This window comes from Alligator mississippiensis, chromosome 1, assembly GCF_030867095.1.
Source record: "Alligator mississippiensis isolate rAllMis1 chromosome 1, rAllMis1, whole genome shotgun sequence".
Classification (NCBI taxonomy): domain Eukaryota; kingdom Metazoa; phylum Chordata; order Crocodylia; family Alligatoridae; genus Alligator; species Alligator mississippiensis.
Window position 1 is genome coordinate 392,828,385 of NC_081824.1, and position 22,021 is coordinate 392,850,405.

Sequence of the window (22,021 nt, forward strand, 5' to 3'; positions counted from 1 at the left end):
CACTAACTCTTTTGAGACAGTTGTGTGCAGATTGAGCCTGTAAGGATTCCTGTAGTACAAATCCATCCTGGGGGACTAGGGGAGTTTGACACCCCTGATTTAAACAATATAAACAGGAGATACATTGGAAGTTATGAGATGATTATTTAGTCCTGAAGCAAGACGAACTGTTAGGCTAGAGACAGACATTCAAAAAGCCTGAGCCTGAATTGATTGAATCTTTGCAGGTTAGTTTAACCTGGGCAGGCAAAATCAGTTTTGTAGCCAGACAGACATTCCAGAAATGCAGGCACATGCCTGCAGTGGCCTAGGCTAGAAGCTGGGGGGCGCTAGAGCAGCCCTCCCTTCCTTCCATACCATGGAGCTGAGCAGGGCATGGTCAGGCTCTGGCAGGATGCTGTGATTAGCCCAGAAGGGAATTGATACCATGGGTGATCACCCAATTAAGAAAACAACAGAGGGACATTACCAGCTACTTGCTGATTCTACCTGTTGATTCAACACTGACTGTATCCAGTATGCGGTCTACTAGCTAATGCACAGACACCTCCTCAGCAAGGCAGGGGAATTCCTGCTTAGCAGGGAGTGGTGAAGGGGAGAAGGGGAGCTGAAGCCAGGGAGTAGAGGGCAGGGGCTAGCCCTGCTGTGGAGCAGAGACCCCTGCCCTGCCCAGAGAGCACGCTGGGATGCTGGTGGTGTCTGTTTTCTCTTAAATCAGCAAAGGGTCTGGGGCAGACATTGCATAAACTGGTTTGAGCCAAATCAGTTAAGCTTGATACTATATTCAACCAGATTTATCTCAAGCCGGTTTCAGCCATTCTCAAACTGGTTTATGTGCACTGAACATCTGTTCTGTTACAGGTTTAAACCAGTTGGTGATCACTTAAACTGGTTTATGTGTAATGTCTGTCCCTAGCCTTAATGCTTCATTGACCCCTGAATAGTACATTTTGTTTATTAATATTAAACATACAAAGAGTGTGAGAGGGTTTCGTTCTTATTAAATGTATCAGACTAACAAGACTGGCCAGCAATGACATCCACGTGATGTCTCACCAATTAGGTAGATACCTGATCAAGGGAATCCAGCTTCTAAAGGGCAACCATTTTGTAGTAATCTATTCTTAGAATAGATGGTTTTGTTTATGATCTTGTTGCTCATGTTAATTAATTGGTCAAAAGCATTTTAGAAGCAAATTCTTGAAAAATCTGTAATTGTCATAAACTCACTTGTACACACTGTCTGAAATTCAGACCCAGCACAAACTGATATCCTAGTTCCATTAAAGAGGACAAGTTAGTAGGTGCCTGAAAGTTTAGTTTGGCCAAACACTATATAGGCAGAAAATTACTGGTATGGTTATACAGTGTTTGATGTGCTTACTCAAATCAACAGTTCTATTAATCTAGTGAGACAAATTTCATGAGAAAATGCAAAATGCTTACATCTTTGACCCTTAAGGAATTGGGACAGAATTGAGTGAAAGGTATTGAAAATAAACTTTTATTACCCCAGATCTTAATCTATTTACATACAGAAAGCATGAAAAAAATGCTGACCATTACATTGTGTATTGTTTCAAATAGATAAGGACTGCAATCCACCCTCTTTGAGATAAGCATACCAAAAACCAAAGAAATTTGAGAGATGATTACTTTACTTTCTTATTTCTAGGTTTACTGAACACAGTAAAAAATATATTGCTGTGGTATGCTTCACATTGACCATCCCTGAAAGTACCATGGAAAGCTGTAGACACACTGTAAGGTTCCTGAGGGACCCATTCCAGTCAGAGTGCTTTGAGCATACCAAAGACACATCCAGGGCAGTAAGTTTCCCTAGTGGTTAAATCAGTTTCCTAGGAAGTGTGAGAACTGGTGGTTCTAGACCTTTCTCAGCCTAGGGAGATTCAAACCCAGGTGTCCCAACTGAATGCTCTAACCACTGAACTATAGACAAGGCCGGGGAGTGACAATGTTCATTCCTCCAGTTACTGCTGAGCCATTGTGTACCAAGGCATTAATGAATCAGGAGACTGAGGAATAGGAAACAAGAAGAAACTAACCCTGGTCCTACAGACAGGTGGACGAGTTTGAATTCTCTCAGATTGAAGAAGTCCTAAAAGCCAGGTTTCCCACTTCTTGGGCAAGTGCTCTAATTATCTTATTATGATAAGAAGTGAACACCTCCTCTTCCTCCTCTGACCGTTTTAAAAAAAAAGTTATCCTTTCTTGGTTCTTTCAAAGAATGCTTATAAGCATGGATCCTGGTTTTCTCTGATTTAAAAAAAACCCCAAGTTTTGGATTTAAAAAAGTAACTCCGAATCCACATTTTTCCATGATTTAAATGAAACAACACTTATATATAGAGATATGTAGAGAGAACTTTGCTAGGCTCTTGATGGTGAAAAATGAAAAAAACACATAAAACCTGTTATTAATTTCACTAAAACAATAGTACCTCCTTAGCTCTCCAACTTTGATACCGGACAACTAAAAGGAATCCTTAATCTCTGTAGATATATAGAGTTATATAGATATATATATATAGATCTGGATATACATAGAGAAATTTACTAGAATCTTGATGGGGAGAAATGAAAAACCACAAAACACCTGTTTTGCAGGAGGTATTATTGTTTTAGTGAAAATAATAACAGGTGTTGTGTGGTTTTTCATTTCTCCCCATTAAGATTCTAGCCAGTTTCTTGCACAGTATATTTTACAGATTTTTCATTCTTCAGTTATCTTCATTTGCATACAAGAACACCTTCTCAAATCAAAATTATGGCTCTTCAGTGATCTGCTTACTATATGAACTCCAGTTGATATTGGTAAGCACAAAATAGTATGCATTCAGGGCAAGGGGATGGTATGATTTTACAAGTGCTAATATTAGTTTAGAATTTTTAGTTGATTTACAGAGACTACTGAATAATGTCAATGGACTAGTGACTGTGTAGCTTTGACAATTCTAGTCTGAGTACAGATATTGCTACCTCACCTTGTATTTAAGACAATCCTTCCCTTTTAACAGAGGAATCACACTGTTAGATTTAAAAGGAAATGTGTAGAATGAGTTAGCATGACATGAGGACTAGATGGACAGACGTTAATACACAAAAACAGTGCTGCAAAGTCTTTTTTAAATCCCTTATTAAGAAATTGATGCTGAGAAATTATTGTATTTTACAGCTAGTTGATAGTATGATTTCACTGGTTCTTGGCATGGAACATCTTAAACAAATTGATACATAATGTATGTTCCTTCAAAATATACAATTTACTAAACACCAGTAAAACAAGAGTATCTGTCAGTTTAATCAATCTAATGCACAGTAAGACAAATGTTTTGCAATCCCACTTTAGTCTGAAATTTGTCTTTTGGGATCCATAGAGTACATTGATATATATTCAAAATCTGATGAACAATTTGTAAGTGTTCTGTCATAGAATAACAATTTAATGTGACAACTTTTCAGTGACCTTGCATCTTGACCACCACTTACAAACTTGGGGATTTTTTTTTTTAATCAGAAAACCAGGATCCCTGATTATACGTTTTTTAGGTGTGTCTACATGTGCCCCTGACTACACAGTAGGTACTGCCCAGCCATTTAATACTTGCTAAATTATTTAATACTGCTAAAGCAAATATCAACTGACTGCACAGTACCTGCTGGTACTGCACAGTCCTGGCAGCACTCATTGCTACTGTACAGTGGTTACAACATCCCAGTTTGTGCCCGCCGATGCTACATCACCACAGCAATAAGCTACACCACCATAACTCATTGCTACAGCAATGTAGCATCTCATATTGATGTGCAAATTGTGTGAATTATTATATATTATGAGAGACCTTAGACCAGGGATTCCCAAAGTTTTTATGCCATGACCTGGCAAACCACTGCCTGGAAGTGGCCGCAGCCCAGCAAACTGTGGCCCAGTGGTTACAGCCGACCATGGTTGGAATCTTCAGCTGGCAGACAGGTTAGGATACCCACCCTGAGTGGGGGTGGGGGATGGGCCAAACCCTGCACTGCCATGGGCCCTGCAAAAGGGGCCATGGCCATTCTGCCTGGCTCTGGGGGGCCACAGTTTCCCTCAGCACCACTGTCATGGCTGGCACATAGTTTCACAGTTTCATAGTACTTAGGGTCAGAAGAGGCCTAGACAGATCATCAGGTCTGACCCCCTACCCCAGGCAGGAATGTGTGCCGTGGTCATATCACCTGAGCCAAATATCTGTCCAGCCTCCTATTGAAGACCCCCAAGGTAGGAGAGAGCTGTTCAGAGAAGAAACTTTTATTCCTCTCACAGCACACACCCTCAATCCCTCCCCAGTCAACACACAGAGCCCCCTCCCCGCTCCAACCTCAACAAACAGAGCTCCTCCACCACCCTCCCCTCCCACCAACAATAACAAATATCTTCAGCATGAAAACTATTTACAAAGTTTTTGTTTTGGTGTCCCAGAGTGGGGGACCATGGGGTGGGGGTGCCTAGGGGGCAGAGCTGGGGCATAGGTGTCCAGCACCATGGCCTCTGGCTATTCTCATGCAGGTCCACACACCACTGTGACTGTGGCAGGTGGGTGGCTTGCCCGGGGCAATGGTATCTCAGGATCCTCAAGGGTAGGTGGGTCTCCCTCAAGCTGGTGGAGTCCAGGCCCAGCAGGACCGACATCCAGTCATGACACCACTCCAGGCAACTCTGGCAGTGGTGGATGGGTCATTTTCAACATGGAGGGATGTGGGCAGTGGGGTCCCCCAGGGCTCAGTCCTTGGGCCCGTACTGTTTAACATCTTCATCAGCGACTTGGACGAGGGGGTAAAAAGCACCTTGTTCAAATTCGCAGATGACACTATGATGTGGGGAGAGGTGAGCATGCTAGAAGGGAGGGACAGGCTACAACTAGATCTGGACAGGTTACAGGGGTGGGCAGATGAGAACAGGATGGGATTCAATACTGACAAGTACAAGTTATTTCACCTAGGGAGAAAGAACCAGCAGCATACCTATAGGCTGAGGAACTCCCTTCTCGTCAGCACAGAGGCAGAAAAGGATCTTGGAGTCATTATTGATTCCAAGATGAACATGGGCCACCAATGTGAGGACGCGGTCAGTAAGGCTAACCGCATCTTATCATGCATCCACAGATGCATCACAAGCAGGTCCAAAGAGGTGATCCTCCCCCTCTATACAACATTGGTCAGGCCGCAGTTGGAGTACTGCATTCAGTTCTGGGCATTGCAATTCAGGAGGGATGTGGACAGTTTTGAGAGGGTCCAAAGGAGGGCCACTCACATGGCAAGGGGGCAGAAGGGCAGGCCCTATGAGGAGAGGCTATGAGACCTGAACCTGTTCAGCCTCCATAAGAGAAGGCTGAGAGGGCATCTGGTGGCCATCTATAAACTCCAGGAGGGACCAGCAGAGAATGGGAGAGTCTCTGTTCCTCTGAGCTCTACCAGTGGTAAGTAGGAATAATGGCCACAAATTGACTGACAGTAGGTTCAGGCTAGACATCAGGGAGCACTGCTCACAGTCAGGGTGGCTAGGATCTGGAACCAACTTCCAAGGGAAGTAGTGATCACTCCTACCCTGGGGGTCTTCAAAAGGAGGCTAGATAATCACCTAGCTGGGGTCATTTGACCCCAGAATTCTTTCCTGCCCATGGCTGGGGGTCGGACTTGCTGATTTGCTCAGGTCCCTTCTGACTATACCCTACCAATTACCAACTATGAAACCTAGCTACACACCTACAAGGAGCTGGGGTAAGCTGCAGGCTTAAGCCCAGGTGAGTGGTGGCAGACCTGAGGCGGGGGTTGGGGGTTGAGCCAGAGTCTCCTGCAGGCAGGAAGTGGTGAAGGACCTTTTCCCAGGGCCAGGCATGGACCTGCTCTGTGATGGTAGGCAGCTGCCAGTGGAGTTGCAGGGCTAGAGTCAGGGGTCAGGCAGGAGCCAGCATGAATGAGACCACCAGGCCCAGGACAGTGTCCAGGTTCTGATGGTCATCATCTGCCCGCCTGCACTGCCTAGTCCAGGATGACATTCTGCTCCTGCCAGACCTAGATCCACTCCCACTCCAGGGCCAGGAACTCACCCTAGAATGCCAAGTTCTCCGCCCGCCACCTGTCCTGGTGGGCCAGGTTCTCCTTCTGCCATCTCTTCTCCCAATCCAGGTCCACTTCCTGCCAGGCCAGTACAGTCTCCTTCCATTCCTCAGCCACCATCAGCAGCCACTGGAGGAGGAGGGTCTGGTCCTGCATGTACCTTTGGTGTAGCCGGCACATCTGGAGGGTCCCAGAAGTGGGTAGCAGCATCCCTGACCTAGCATCTCCGCTGGCCACTCTTGCCTGTCCCCTGTTTCCAGATGCTGGGCCTGTAGAGCCAGGAGACAGAAGCCTTTTGTCAGAGTTTGCAACATTTTAGAGATAAGATGCTCTGCACCAGGGGCCACGTGCTGTCTGGTCTCAGATCAGAGATCAGTCATGCATGGATGCCCAGGGACCATTGTAAATTAGGTTGGGCAGGGCTGAGACCAGGCAGCCACCAGCTGATCTCTTCAACCCTGCTTGCTCCCTTGGGGCCAGCAGCCCACTGAGTGCTGGCCACAGGCAGCCTACCTCCTGCAGCCTGCTCCCAGGGCAGGACAGGCCAGGGTCCTCCCAGCACCTGATGCCCTCCCTTTGCCCCTGCAGGCCAACCACTGTGCTGCACTGCCACTCAGCCCATGGCACTGGCAGTTCAGGTGTCCTTGGGTTCGGGTGTGTGGGGCTCCCAAACACTTGGATGAGGAGCTGGCCACCCCCCACACAAGGAGCCTCTTTGAGGAGGTCCCCCATGCACCACCACTGTGCCCTAAGAGTGCTGCTGCTGTCTGTGCCCCAGTCAGTGTGTGAGGAGCTGTTTATGTAGGCTGAGCGATTCCTGACCCACTACATCATGCTGCTGATCCTTATGGTGCCCTGGGCATACCTGCATACCTAGTACACAACTGTGAGCTACAGTGGTGCAGGGAGCAAGCAAGGACTACCCCGCATTCTCCATCACCACCTGGAGGTCTACCTGTAGAAGTGCTACATGTCCCTGCCCCCTGCTACTGAGGAGAACATCACTGCCAGTATCAGTGCCTCCCTTGGGGTGTGAGAGGCCTGTGGCTGCCTAGCTGTCTGGGTATCAGCTGCTAAATAAAGTTTTGCACTGTGTCCCATCTCTCTGAATGCTGTGGGGGGAGCTGCAGGCCAGGAGAGTATAGGCAGGCCAGGCAGGGAGCAGGGGCAGGGGTAAGGGTAGGTGGCAGGGGCGAAGGCTGGAGCAGAGAGGGACCTGCCCCCAGTGTGGGGCTTACCACATGTCCAGGGCTGATGAGGCTGGTGGCTCAGCACAGTCCTCTCCATTGGTGATGGCATTCAGCTGTGCCCAGTGTCCTAGTCCTGTGGTGTGCAGCGTGCAGGCACCCAGCTGCCCGCGCTGCCCCTGGAGGAGCTAGCACTGTTGATTGCCAGTGGTTACATGGCTGGCTGTTCTCATGGCAGGGTCTGGGGCTGTGCAGGGCCAACCAGCAGTGCACGGCTCCAGAAAGGGAGGCACAGCTCAGCTGTGGCCTGTCCAGGGGGACACACAGGTCCTACACTGCCTTCAGGCTGCCTGTGATGTGTGCCCCAGGGCACCAAATGGCTACTGGCTTTTATAGCCTGCAAATGGGATGCCAGAGAGGCAGCCCACACCTAGACCAGGAGAGGCTCTCGGCCAGGAGCCCAGGGTCTGGCTTCAGGCTGGCCCCCTAGTGTCTGCATAGACCTGGCAGCAAATTTGCTTCTGGGTCACGTCTACACATGCATTACTGTGCAGTTACTAATCACACTTAAATTTGCTACCTGCACAGTAAGTGTGCATATGTGTAAATGCACATGCTTACTGCACAATAAACTAGGCAACAGCACAATAAATTGTCTCATGTAGACATGCCCTGTGACTGTTAGGAGGTGGATTTGGTTTCTAGCATATGACAAAATATTAGAACAAGGAGAAGCAAGTGCAGCATATCTACATCTCTGATATTTCTGGAGCATTTGCTACATCGAATGGCTCGAGTCCAAACTAATTTTTCTAATACTTGATACACGCATATATATTGCCATTCAGGTGTTTCCAAGTGCCATTAATCACATAACTCAAAGATTAAGGATTCAATAAAATTTCTTAATAGATGCTGCTCTACATGTACAATATCCTTACCTATACGCTTTCTTCTCATGAGTTTGTAAGACCCATACTTTAAAAAGGGATTGTCGAGAATAGAGGCCTTTTGATGTAATGAAGAATGAAACTTCAGTAAGGTTGCCATTTTCCCAAGTTTGTCAAACTACAAAAAATGTAGAAATTAGAGAATTTGAAAAATGGTGACATACAACTTATGGTGATTGATACTGGAAGGGAAAAGAAGCCTGTTCAATTTCCATCTATTTGAGGGTTATCTGCAGGGATCCTGGTTTTCTCTAATTAAAAAAAAAACAATTCCCAATTTTTAGATTTTAAAAAAGTAACCCAAAATTCACATTTTTCCATCATTAAAATGAAATACCACATCTATATATGTGTGTGTGTGTGTGTGTATTATATTTAAAAAGTAACCCAAAATCCACATTTTTCCATGATTAAAATGCAATACCACTTATATATATGTGCATGTGTATATATATAGAATATATAGAATACACACATACACACGTGTTTTATTTTAATCATGGGAAAATGAGGATTTTGGGTTACTTTTTTGAAATTCAAAAATTGGGGATTTTTTTTTAAATCAGAGAAAACCAGCATCCCTGGTTATTCATCATATCAATCACCCATTACATAGTCTGACTTATTAAGAAGGCATTGTGATATTGTCAAAGGTTTAGAAGATGAAAGCCACCCATTTCAATTGGCAGTTGCATCTTTTTTTTGCAGAAAGTCAAGTCCTTTGATCCTCTCTCCGCAGAAATCTGTTAAACATGTGATTGATTAAAAATGTTTTTTAAAAGATTGAGGGATTACAACAGGTATATAAGGTATAAATGAGGTGAGATAAAACATTAGTATGTACAATATTCACATCCCCCCACAATGATATTTGCAAATTGTTCCATTTGTTCATATCCTGTGATATAACATTGAGACTCCTCTCAAAGATTTGGGAAACATTTACATTATTCTTAGATATTTTAACTCCCAAGTTAGCTTATGTGCTCTGATTGCCATTCATTGAAACTTCCATTAGCCAACCATATAATTTCTGGTATACATATTTAATCCAAATAACTCAGTCCAATAAATTTAGTCCAATAAATGGTTATGTAGTCCAATAACCAGATAGATTGTTAAAATTCTTGATTCATGGTAAGAGGACAGGTCAGCTGTGACAGAAATTTTAGTACTTCAGGGGATAATGAGCAAGTCCTTGAGTCCCCCTTTGAAAGTAAAATGGACCAGATAACATATTATTGGTCCCAAATCTTGAAGTGGGATTTGTATTTAGCAGCTGTATTCACTTTGTGGATTATTTACCAAAGCATATATTTTGTAATACATAAAGAGGTATCTCCAAGCAAAATAATCACAGGTCTTCTCTGCATCAAGAGCTAAAAGACCTGTAGGAACTTTTGAATGCTGTCCTGCTGCTACTATATCAGTAATCTGACATACATTAACCCATTTTTGGGGGGGGGGGGGAGGGGGGGTTGTGGGGTGGTTTGTGAATTATCTTCAGAAAGACCTGTTCCAATCTGTGAGATAAAGTTTTGGCTAGGATTTTGGCACCAAATATTCATTAAAAAAATTGCTCCATAGTTAGAACAATTCATAGAATTATTGTCTAGTTTAGGAATTACAGAAATAATAGCTTCATGTAAAGTGGTTTGCAGCACATGGGGTTTTATTACCGTTATATATATTCAATAATTGAATAATTATTGAATATCAATAGATATTTAATTTTTTTAATAAAACTCTACTGGAGATCCATCACTGCCCAGAGATGTGTTAATCATCATCAGGGATCCTGGTTATCTCTGTTAAAATATCCAAAATTCTCTTATTAAAAATACCAAAATCCTCATTTTTCTGCAATTAAAGTGAAACACCATTATATATATATATATATCAGTTGAACACAATGTTTTATTGATATATTTACAATTTTAAAGCAATTTGGAAGCTTACCAGTGCCTCAATAATTATAATAAAATTAATTCTAAATACTAATATATTAGTATTTAGAATATATTAATTCTAAATTATAAACGAAAAAATTCGTTTTGGTTTTTTTATTGTGGAAAATCAGAGCTTCCACTGCCTCCTTCACTCACTAGGACATGAGGCCAGTTGCGGCTCTCCTCCCTCTTACCCTCCCCCCCCCCCCGCTTTATGGCACTGAACAGCCTTGCTATGCCAGTGCCCTGCTCCTTCCCATGCTGTTGCCCCTCCACACACACAGCCTCCCCTGCATCCTGATCCACTGCCCCCTGCCTCCAGGCACCAGCCCCTCAGTGTGTGGGGAAGGCTGTGTGTGTGTGTGTGTGTGTGTGTGTGTGTGTGTGTGTGTGTGTGTGTGGAGCAGAGGGTGAGTGTGTGGGGAAGAGGGTTGTGTTTGGGCATAGGTAATGCCACAGGTGACACATTGGGAAGTATGGAGGGGACACGTGCGCCTCCCCAAATTTCTGCTCAGCGTGGGGCTGCAGCCTGACCAGTTTGGTACAGAGCAGGAGGCATCGCCATGGGCCAGTGGGCAGGACCCTGCACAGGAGGGTGAACTGGGGCAGGAAGGCTTGGTGCTGCCACTGATGCTGCTGCTGCTGCTGCCACCAGGAGCACCACACCACTGTGACTGCCAAGGTGAGGTGCCCCCTGTCTGCTGCTGCAGAGGGGGTTCACAACTCAGCACTGCCACTGCCGTAGAACCTCATTTTGGTGGCTGTGGTGGTGTGGCACTCATGGTGGTGGTGGTGGTGGTGGCAGCACTGAGCCTCTCCACCCCACTCCACCATCCCATGTTGGGTCCTGCCCTCTGGGCTATGGAGGTGGCTCTTGCCCAGTGCTGGTCCAGTCAGGCTGCAGCCTCATGCTGCAGGCTGAATCTCTGCCAGCCTGCAAGGGGAGACCTGTGATTTCCCAGGTCAGATTCTCAATGTAGTAATAAGAATAGAGTTGACTGAATAGTTGGCTGATTTGTATGTGTCATATGTATGTTTCACAGAGAGTCTCTTATAGTTCATGTTTTATTATGGTTGAATTTACTCTTTAGTATGCTAATAACCTCTCAGATCGCAATAATCCCAATATAATTCTACATAGAGCATACCCTGCATTCTGGGACAGCACTTTATTTTATAACTTATTGATAAGAATGCATACTATATTAGGCAACATATTTTGTGATATAATCCGCATCTAAAGATTTAATTTCTTTTACTGAAATATTTATTTCTATCCTGGTTTGTTTGTTTTTTTGTTTTGTTTTTTCCAAAAAGCAATTTTTTACTCTCTCATAAGAAGACTTTAGTAGTTCCCCATTATATTGAAGTGGAGGAAGAATTAGGTTGATTAAGCTCCATAAATTTTTGAACTCCTGTAGAATGAATGCTTCAAATTTCTAATCATTCAACAAGGAGGTGCAAGTCTCCAGTAATTATTTGCAGCTGGTCTCTACCTCAGCATGTTCCAAAATAGTCAATTATGCTTTGAAAAATTAAAAAGAAGCCAATTCTAGGATATACTAAATGAGGCATTAAAAAAAAAAAAATCAAACTATAATCCCTCATTGTTGAATTTGCCATTTGCTGAAACTGTCAATAACAGAAATACACTTTTAAAACATAACAGTACAAATGTTTTCAGATAACTAATTGGAGAAGATAGAAATTGTGCTATAATCCATGTTCATTTTATAATCCTTATGCTAATGACTATTTTCTATGTACCACCATATAAAATAGAAAAAAAAAATTAAAGGTCCCTTCCATAAGTATATGTATCTTTGGTATATTGATCATATTCACACTATGTCCAGCTACATTTCCCTTTCAGTTTTAGATGGATATATTTTTATTGTAATTTCTGTGCATTTTGCATTGCATTTGAGACATGGCTGTATATCACTGGTTGGTGATACGATCATATGCTATATTTCTTAATTGATTGTGGCATTGTTTTGCAGAGGTAACTGATAGTTGGTAAACTATTTAAGAAACCTGAATGAAGATTTATAATAGATATATTAATAATAATACATGAATAATTTACTTAAAACAATTAAATCCCATGCAGACAAAACCCAAGATCCTAGAATTCTACCTTACAGGGGACACATCTACATTTAACTGGAATTAACTGGAAGCAATAAGTTCTGACACTTATCATGTGGGAGTTTATTGCTCCTGGGCACCATGTTTACACATGCGCCTAGGACTGTAGCACATTGAGCCAAGTTGGAGGGCTGACAGGGAGTCTGGGGTGGGAGGGGAAGGGTCAGCCTGCTAGCCTGGGGCTGCTGCCATCAGCTCAATGTGCTATGGTGGGGATAGCTGGGGCATGAGGTTGCTTCAGTGTGGAGCTTGCCAGCATGCAGCCCTCACACTGACATGCCCTCACATCCCAGCCAGCCAGTTGGCTGTGTTGAGACCTTCAAGTATTATTAGATGGTCTTCCATCTATTTTTCATTTGTGGACTCCTAAAATTTTTCAAATGGAGGTCCACAAATGAAAAAGTTTGAAAACCACTGCCCATAGGAATTGCATATTACTCCCCCTCAAAAGATTTTTCTGTGTTCTTCACTGGTTCCAAAATGAAATACAGAGTTTATATTCCATAAAAATATTTTAAGATTCTTGCCCTGATTCAGGATGAAAAAATATTGAATTAAAAATTTAAAAACTATCACAGAATTTAAATCTTTTTTTTTTCCAATCTGAAACACTGATCATCTAAAAATTATACAGAGTAAATAGGTTTAGAAATGTCATCACTTATATTTAGAGAGATTTCAAATGTCAGGTATGGAAATTTTAGTCAATGTTTTTGGAAGACCATCTAATAATAATTGAAGGTCTCAACACAGCCAAACCATTTAGCCCCCCTCCCCTCCCCCCCCATGAATTGGAAACACCACAAGTCTTTTGTATATATGAAATTAATTAGATTTTAAAGCTATGTAGGCATTTTCTATCAAAATAATTCCTATGTTTAGCAACAAATATGAAATACCAAAAAGGGTGCATCTACACGTCACCGTACAGCAATGTTGCTACAGCACCATGCTTTAGTACTTCCTTTTTGAAGTACTAAAACACAGTGCAGTATGTGTGGTTTCTGCACCATACACATGGTACATGGTTAGATTTCACCACTATGTCACCAAAGGGGTGTGCTATATTGGGAAGCATGTCGCTTTGGTGCCATAGTTGCCAATCACATGTAGACCCACATAATTGCTCCATTGCTGTAGTGTGCCATATGGTGACACAGCGCATTCCTATGTTGCTGTAGGGCAACATGTAAATGCACCCAAATTGTATTTTGAAACCCAAGAATTTCAAGTTATAAATTCTAGTCCTTTCTCTTTTTGGCACTGTAACATATAGGCCTAAGGGTCTCATTTTCCATATATGAAGCAAAACCAGGTTTCATCAAAATAGTGTTGTTTTCAGTGTTTAACATTCCAATAAAAAAAAAAATTCCCCTGGAAAGCACACACTTTCCATTTTGGATGGTTTTTTTTATGCAGGGGAGAGGCGGGGTGGTGTGACTAAAATGCCACCCTGTTTGATTTTTATTTTTTTTTACATGAGTTTACATTGAAAGTGAAAGATTTAGGGGTTGGCAACATTTTTGGCCACAGTGCCAAAACCATGCCAACACACACACATTAACTTGGTGTGCCAAGGGAAGACCATGGGGGAGCCATGAAAGGCCTGATCCCCACTGTTGGTAGATGCTGGAACCCTGGCCCCTCCCCTGCCATCCACGTGGCAGCACATATGCTGCTGCTGCCACCATGGAGCCGGTACAGCTGTTTGCAGCCTGCCAGCCCCCTGATACAACTGCTCAGAGCCCAGGCTGGCTGTGGCAGGCAGCCAGGAGGCTATAAACAGCTGCACTGGGCTCCATGGTGGTGGTGGATGCATGTGCATCTCTGGGCAGACAATGGGGAGGGGCAAGGTTTGCATTGGACTACACCCCTCCCCCACCATCTACCCAGAGGTGTGCATATAGCCACTGCCACAGAGAGGGCTCCAGAGCCAGGTGCAGCAGCTTGCAGCCTCTCAGTTGCCTGCTGTGAACAGCCTGGGCTCTGTATCATAAGGATATAAGAAAAGAAATAATCCCTCCTCTGGCATGTGGTAATGGCTGAAGTTTTTTAAAAGTGTTTGTGTCATTTTGTAAAAAAGCTTATGCCACGGGTTCCCAAAGTTTTTATGCTGCGGCCTGGCAAACTATGGCCCAGAAGTGGCCATGGCCCAGCAAACTTGGGGGTGGGGGGAGGGGCAAACCCTGTGCTGCCATGGGCCCTGGAGAAGGAGCCGCAGCCTCTCCGCCTAGCTCTGGGGGGCTGTGGTTTGCCAGTCTGAGGCCATTTCCGGCCCAGCAGCTGACCGTACTGTGGATCAGTAGGCAACCTGCCACGGCCCGGCACTGGGCCGTGGCCCAGGGAATGAGAACCCCTAGCTTATGGTATACATCTCTGATTTAATTAGACTATAAGGTGCAAATCTACCCTGTCTGCTCATAAGGAACAGGCATTAGGCCTTCTAATAGTCCCTTTACCTGTCCACTCTTTGATACATGTTGCCTATGTAGCTCTTAATTAATTGATTTCAACATACTGTTCTAACTCTAGCAGTTTCTAGCAGTTACTCTTTTATTTTGCTTTAAAAAGATCTATGACTTCTAATTATTTACTGTCTAGGCACCTTACAGGAATAATTACCATTGTCATTATTTTGCGGGATTTTTCATTAATTTTTCCTATTTCTTTTACTGCCAGGCATAATTATTCAAATAAAATTGTGCTTTTGCTCATGTAATTTGTCTCTGTTTAATGTTTAAAAAGGGTATATTATTCTCTGTGATCCACTGGAAACTGTTCCTTGAATTTGGTAAACATTCATTGAAACCTGGATTTTTCAAATGAAATCTTTTGGACTCAACAAACTGACATTGACTGACAAAACTTCATTGAGTTGCAATGCCTTAGAGCACCTCTGTTCATAATCAAAAGTAAATCCATACAAATACTTATAAGAGTGGTGAGTAATCTTAAATATATGCCCAAATTCAACAATTTTAAAATTATGAAAAAAACCTCAAAACTGAAATATTATTCTGAGTTCAGAAGGCTTTTTCCCCACAGATTTTGGGATTATGGCAAGCAACCAAATGTTCTGTAAATAAACTAGTAGAAATTTTGAGTTCATGAAAGGCATTTTACCAACTAAAGTTCTGTTAAATGATATAAGGCCATTGATTGTATATACAATTGCAAAGTTTCATGTTAGCGCTTATTAATAGAATTATATTTTCTTCATAATCATATTTGGAAGCAATATAGTCTAATATATTTAAACTGTATCTTATAACCCATTTCCTTGAGAAAATATGAATACATTTTTTGGCTTTAAGTTTGATTTTAGAAAACATTTTCTAAGCTATGAGGTTGTTTAAACAGTGAAACAGGTTAGCTAGAGATGTGGAATTTCCATAACTGAAAGTTTTAAATCCACATTAAGACAACATTTGTCTGAGCTGCTTTATTGGTGTGGGTGTTGTAGGCATTGTAGTTCAGAGATATGAAAGGAACAAGATTTGTGAGGTGACATATAGGCCAAATAAAAACATTACACTTTTTGGGGATATAAGTGATTGAAAAGCAGTCTATACCCATAACAGACAGAACATTTGTCACACAAAACTCATCTATACCCAAAACAGAATATTGCACACACAGGTTTAAAAATGTCAGAACCCGGTCTAAGATTTGTTCCCTCTCTCCCACCAAAGGGTCTAATGTGTATTCTAGTTGCTACCAATCTCAACTATGCTGCTTACAGAAAACCGCATAAATTAGAATGATTTTGCCTTGGGCTTTTTAAATGTCTGTATGCAGGCATAAAGTCTTTTATTGTGTCAGCTTGCAAAGTTTGGTGTGATAAGAGAAAATCCTTCTGGTTTAAGGGCCCTTCATTAGGTTTGGGAAAGAAGCAGTCACAGTCGTAGCTCAAAAAAAGTTAGAACAAATGTATTTAGTTTAACCTAACTATTCTAATAGATTTCATCACTTAAAAGTGACACAGGCATTTACCTGTGAAGCCAAGCTGAAAGAAGGAGAGATGAGAGGCAACTTATAATGAGTCATAAAACCACTGTCTTTGTTAAGTTCATTATTTTTGTGTCCAATAAAAAAACTAAATTACTTTTTCCAGACTTATCTTCTGAAGCTAGAATGTAGACTTCCTTTGAGAACAAGGACTGTGAGGTCAGAGATGGGGCGACTGTTTTACGAAAAGTACTCTCCCACTGATGATAAAGTGTTTCGGCCCTTTATCATGGTAATGATGGAATTCATTCTGGAGCACAGTAGTTGTTTGAGCTGGATAGAGATGATCCTGCAGGGGGCTGTAATAGATGGCTTTTTGAGGTCCCTTACAGTCCTCTTTTCTATGATTCTATTAACTAATAAACCTATTTTCCCAACACAATGAGAAGGATATAATGCAACAATGCTTATTGTAGTAGGGCTTTCTTTTCTTACTTTTTAAAAAATATTTGATATGTGCTAAACTACTACTTTCCCAGACCTACAGTAATAGAGAGAGATCTCAACTTAAATGACAACTCGCTTTTCATATTTCAAACCTCTTAGCACTATAATATGACCCTCATTATGTAACCTGAGGACATTTGCATTTCAGTGTGAATTATTCTTAAGGCTTATTTTGGGATGACTGTGAAGGATATTGGTTGATGTTGGTGTTTTTGTAGCTTTAGCAACTGATTTAATATTCTGGTAGGATTTACTCTCTGAGTACTTTGTTTCCATACAGGAGAACATAATGGAAGTCATCAGAAATCAAGAGTTTTTACTGTTGCCAGCAGAGGAGCTACATAAACTCCTTGCAAGTGATGATGTGAATGTTCCTGATGAAGAAACTATTTTTCATGCCTTAATGATGTGGGTTAAGTATGATATGCAAAGGAGATGCGGTGACCTGAGTATGTTACTTGCCTATATCAGACTACCACTGCTTCCACCACAGGTAATTTATTCTCTTCTTGTTTTTAAAAGTGCTGTATGAAATTATAACATGCATTTTTTTTTATTCTATTATTTTATAAATAAAAAGTATTCATATTTTGCATGGAGCCTAGTGGTAATTCCATTCTATATAACTTCATAATCTACTCAACTGGATTTGGTTAAAGTTGGAATGGTTATTTACAATGAGTATGTAGGTAGAAAATTGCCAGATATTAAAACTTGATGATTACTGAATATTTGTATAATCCATCATAATTTACTATTTGGGTCTCACTACTCGGGGTGACATGTGAATCGTATTATATGTGTGTATGAGAGGAAATGGTTTATGTTTTAACTACTGCTTGCATTTTGGTTTATATCTTTTGACTACTGATTGCATTTTGAATATTTTAACTTTCATATGTTCCTATGGGGTAATTTGCTACCCAAGATGCATATTTTGTGCAGTATCTTAAAGTGTATTAATTCTAAAAATAATTATTTTCAGGACATTGTCACTGGCACCACAGTGCACAATATCCCCGAAGAACAGTCAGTTTACATAAATGGTTTGCTCTCTGTGGATGAAAAACTTCTCAGGGTAACATGCTATCCCAGGCATGAATGTGTTTTTCTATATGGGGTAACAATTTACCCCAATCCCATGTTAATACATTGGGGTAACTTGTTACCCCAATGCAATTTCTGTATAAATGACAGACCTAGACTTGTTTGGCTACTTTGGGTGGATGCATCTGAAAGGCCAGCATTCATTTACACCTCATTTATGTCCACTTCAGTTATCCATGGTAACTAATAGATGGCCATCCTCCACTCTGCTTTTCCAGAAGATGTGGTAATCCCTTTTGCTAACCACTTTGTTTGCAGGCTTCAAGGTCATCAAAACACCATGTCCTTTGCCAAAAAAAAACAACAAAAAAAAAATCTTTGTCGCACCAAATCCACCACTGATCTCTTTTCTCATGGCAAAACTCTGTCTCACCTGCCCCTTCCATAACATAAAAGCTAGTTTTCCCTGTCTTTGTTGGAAGTGAGGACAAGGAACAAAGGGACAGCAGAGAAGAAATAGAACAACATCATACTACAATGCAGCATATACTGTGGAGTCCCCTTCAATGGTAAGGGCTTGACACTCCCTGTGCCCCTTTTACCTGTTCTCAATAAGCCCCTGCATGTGTGGTTTCCAAACAGCATCCACCTGCATTTGACTTGCCTGCAAAGGGTGGATGTTGGTCTCTGGCTTCTGTGCCCAGAAGGAGAGGGTGTTACCTGCGCTGCCATAGGGCCGGGAGGAATTGCTTCTGTGACAGCATAGGTGGACAGGCTTGTCTTTGATTGTTATTTATATGCATTCAGCAGTAATTATTTTTGTCTTTTTTTTCCGCAGTCCAGGATGAGAAGGCAGCGCATAGTCAGTGCTGAAGCCTGTCTTGCACAGGTAACCGGGGATGAAAATAACACATCCACTGAGGAAATCTTATCCCAAGGCAGTGAGGATTCTGACTTTGTTCCAGACATGGGAGATGGTTTAGAGCAAGAAGACCATGTCTCTATAGAAGCTTCATTAAGCTCAGATGAGGAGGAGTTGGTACCACAAGCAAAAGTGATGCCAACACTTCTGGTGGGAAAGGAAATAGGATCAGCCCAGGGCGACCATGGAAGACCAGGGAGAGCTACAGTAGGATGTGGAGAAGAACCACTGACACCACCCTCAGAAAACATTTCAGGTGATGATACCTTTAAAGGAAGGAATGGCAGAGTGTGGGGGGAAAGTTGACAACTAATACATCATCAGAGAACAGCCAAGGGCATAGTTCATGAAAGTGCTGGGCCAACAAGAGAAAGTAATAAAAACACATTGGTGGAAAGGCTCTACCTTTTTCTCTCGCAAGATATCCTGACTGTTAGCATAAGAGAAACAAACAGAGAGGCAGAAAGAAGGTTCAGGAAATGGAATGATAGCCATCCTGAAAATAGAAAGGAGTGGAAAAAGCTAGATGAAACAGAGCTGAAAGTCTACATTGGCCTCCTACTGCTGAGTGGTCTAAGCCACAGTCACCACAAGTCACTGGAGGAGTTGTGGAAGCAATGCACCAGGCACCCCTGCTTCCATGCCACCATGAGTTTAAAACAATTCTGTCAAATCACCAACTACCTGAGATTTGACAACAAACTAACACATGAGGAAAGGAGAGCTGTGGACAAGCTTGCTGCCTTCAGAGATACTGGGACACAATTTGTGGAGCAGCTCAGGGAATGGTATATTCCAGGAATACACCTGACAATTGATGAGCAGCTCATTGCATTCAGGGGTCGCTGTCCCTTCAGGTAGTATATGCCCAGTAAGCCTGCTAAATATAGCTTGAAAATTTGGTGGTGCTGTGATGCAGCAACATCATTCCCCCTGTCTGGAGACATCTACCTAGGCAAGTAACCTGAAGCTCCATGTCAACTTAATCTTGGTACCCAGGTCATTGAAAAATTGGTTCATCCCTGGTACAAGACGGGATGGAATATTGTGGGTGACAATTTCTTTGCAAGTACTGACCTGGCAGAAAGACTGCTATAGCAGGGCTTGACCTATGTGGGCACAATTCAGAAAAACAAAGCTGATATCCCAAGTGAAATTCAAGCAAATCAAAGAAGAAACCTTTTCATCCATTTTTGCTTTTAATGGGGACTCACACAAGTTTCCTATGTTCCAAGGAAGTCCAAAGTTGTGCTGTTGCTGTCAAGCATGCGCCATGACCTGTCAGTGAGTGGAGAGCAAAGAAAGCTGGACATCATCTATAACTACAATAAAAACAAGGGTGGGGTGGATAACCTTTACCACTTTGTCTGCATGACCACCTGCAGACAGAAAATCAACAGGTGGCCAATGACACTATTTTTCAATATGCTGGATGTGGCTGCCATTGCCAGCCTCATCATTTGGCTAGGCCACAATGCAAACTGGAAGCAAAGATCACATTTAAAAAGAAAGCCCTTTTTTTTTTTTTTTTGGCAGGAGCTTGGAGAACAGTTGATTGACAGACAAATAAAGCAAAGATTGATGGATATAAGTTGTCTGTCTAAGTCCATCAAGTCTGGTATGACTGCCCTAAATTACAAATTGCCACAACTTACCTCAGTAGAAACTTCTGCAAGTATGAGTGGACCTTGTGCTTTTTGTCCAAGGGCAGATGACCACAAAACCTGGAAATGATGTAAAGATTGTAAGTGATTTGCTTGTGTGCACCACAGTACATCACTGCTGCTTTGTTAGGAATGCTATATTTAGTTAAAACAGTTAGGAAATGTTTTTAGAAGTAATTGTTAGTTTGAAAACAGTGTGAACTGCATATTTAGCAAATTGTTCATTCACATTTGGAAATTCTAAAAAAGTTTAAATTTTGTTCATAGTTCTAGTTAAATAATATTTTGGGTTCAAATCATCATAAATACTCCTTCAAACAGTCTGTAAGTTTAATAAATAGTTTTGGGTACATTTATATTTTTGTCGCTGGTTCCATTTTGTTCATGTGGGTGGGGTAACAAGTTACACGATCAGACCAACAATGTTAAATTGCAGGGTAACAAGTTACCTGCTGAGAACAACAGTTATGGTTTCATGAGAACAGATGAGAGTTAAATCTCTAACACGCCTAGTGCTTTGGATGTTTACTGATGTTTGGACCATTTTCTGCAGATTTTACTGAACATATCTTAAAGAGTACTTTTTTTCTTTTTCTGTTTCCTTTTTTTTTGCAGGGGGGTATTTTTCATTTAGTGTTTTTACTACTTCTCTAACTGCCTTTTGCTGTGTTTTTGTACTAAAAGGTTTAAAACAGTATTCCAGGTAAAACACAAAGCAAAAAATATTACTGTCATAGAGCTACCTAAGGAGATGATGTAATGGTACTCAAGGTCCTTGAAATGAAGTGTACAGAGAGTTTTTGGGAGGTGTTGCATATTGCTAGACCCTATGGTGTCTTTGTTGTCTGTGTACTGTATGTTTAAATTTTTACTCATCTACAGAGACAGAAGCCATTCTATTCTCTGAGATGCTGCAGCTTATTACAGACAAGAAACATACTTTATGCTCACTGATTGGAACTTTATTTTTTGGTGATAGCTGTTGATTTAATAAAGCTCTAAAGAATTACGATTGAAAGTTATGTTTTTCCCTCTATATGTAATGACATAAGCAGGCTTTTTAAAAATATGGACTCTAGCATGTTTTTTCCAAGACTGTAGTCATAATTTGGAGTCAAATGATTTGAGTATATAGGTCTTACACCTTACATACAATGTGAAACAGGAATGTTTAAATCTAAACAGAAAATAGATAATAGTTCACAACTATTTTGTATATAACTGTTTGATATTTTAAGAGAAAATATCTTGCTAAATCTGACCCCAAATTTAAGTAAGCCCATGCTTCCATAAACCTAATCAAAGTATTTCCGTGAAGGTTTTTAATACATTCCAGTGGTGCTACCAAGTGCTACTGTAATATTTGCATTACAGCTTACTCATTACAAAATTATACTAGTGATTGAGCATCTGAACATAAAACTGATTGAAAACTGAAGAAAAAATGACTAGTAGCTGTGAAGGATAGAAAATGCAAGCATAATTACAGAAAAAGTAAGACATTTGCGTGTATCACCTATGGGATATATTTTTTTCACATTGCTTAGGCAACACAGCAGCAATGGTGAAACCCCAATGT

General features: G+C 41.7%; 1 protein-coding gene and 1 long non-coding RNA gene across 2 annotated transcripts in view; both read left to right on the top strand.

Annotated features, from left to right (window-relative positions):
- Positions 1–22,021, top strand: part of KLHL1 (kelch like family member 1) — a 556,958-nt gene that overhangs the window by 285,712 nt on the left and 249,225 nt on the right. The window contains exon 5 of the mRNA XM_019488567.2: positions 17,090–17,302. Coding sequence (XP_019344112.1) covers positions 17,090–17,302 — 213 coding nt within the window. The remainder of the gene's footprint in view (positions 1–17,089; positions 17,303–22,021) is intronic.
- On the top strand, positions 17,316–20,798 carry LOC132248602 (uncharacterized). Its single transcript, XR_009459900.1, has 2 exons — positions 17,316–18,425; positions 18,695–20,798. It is a non-coding gene; the product is annotated as an uncharacterized LOC132248602 (long non-coding RNA).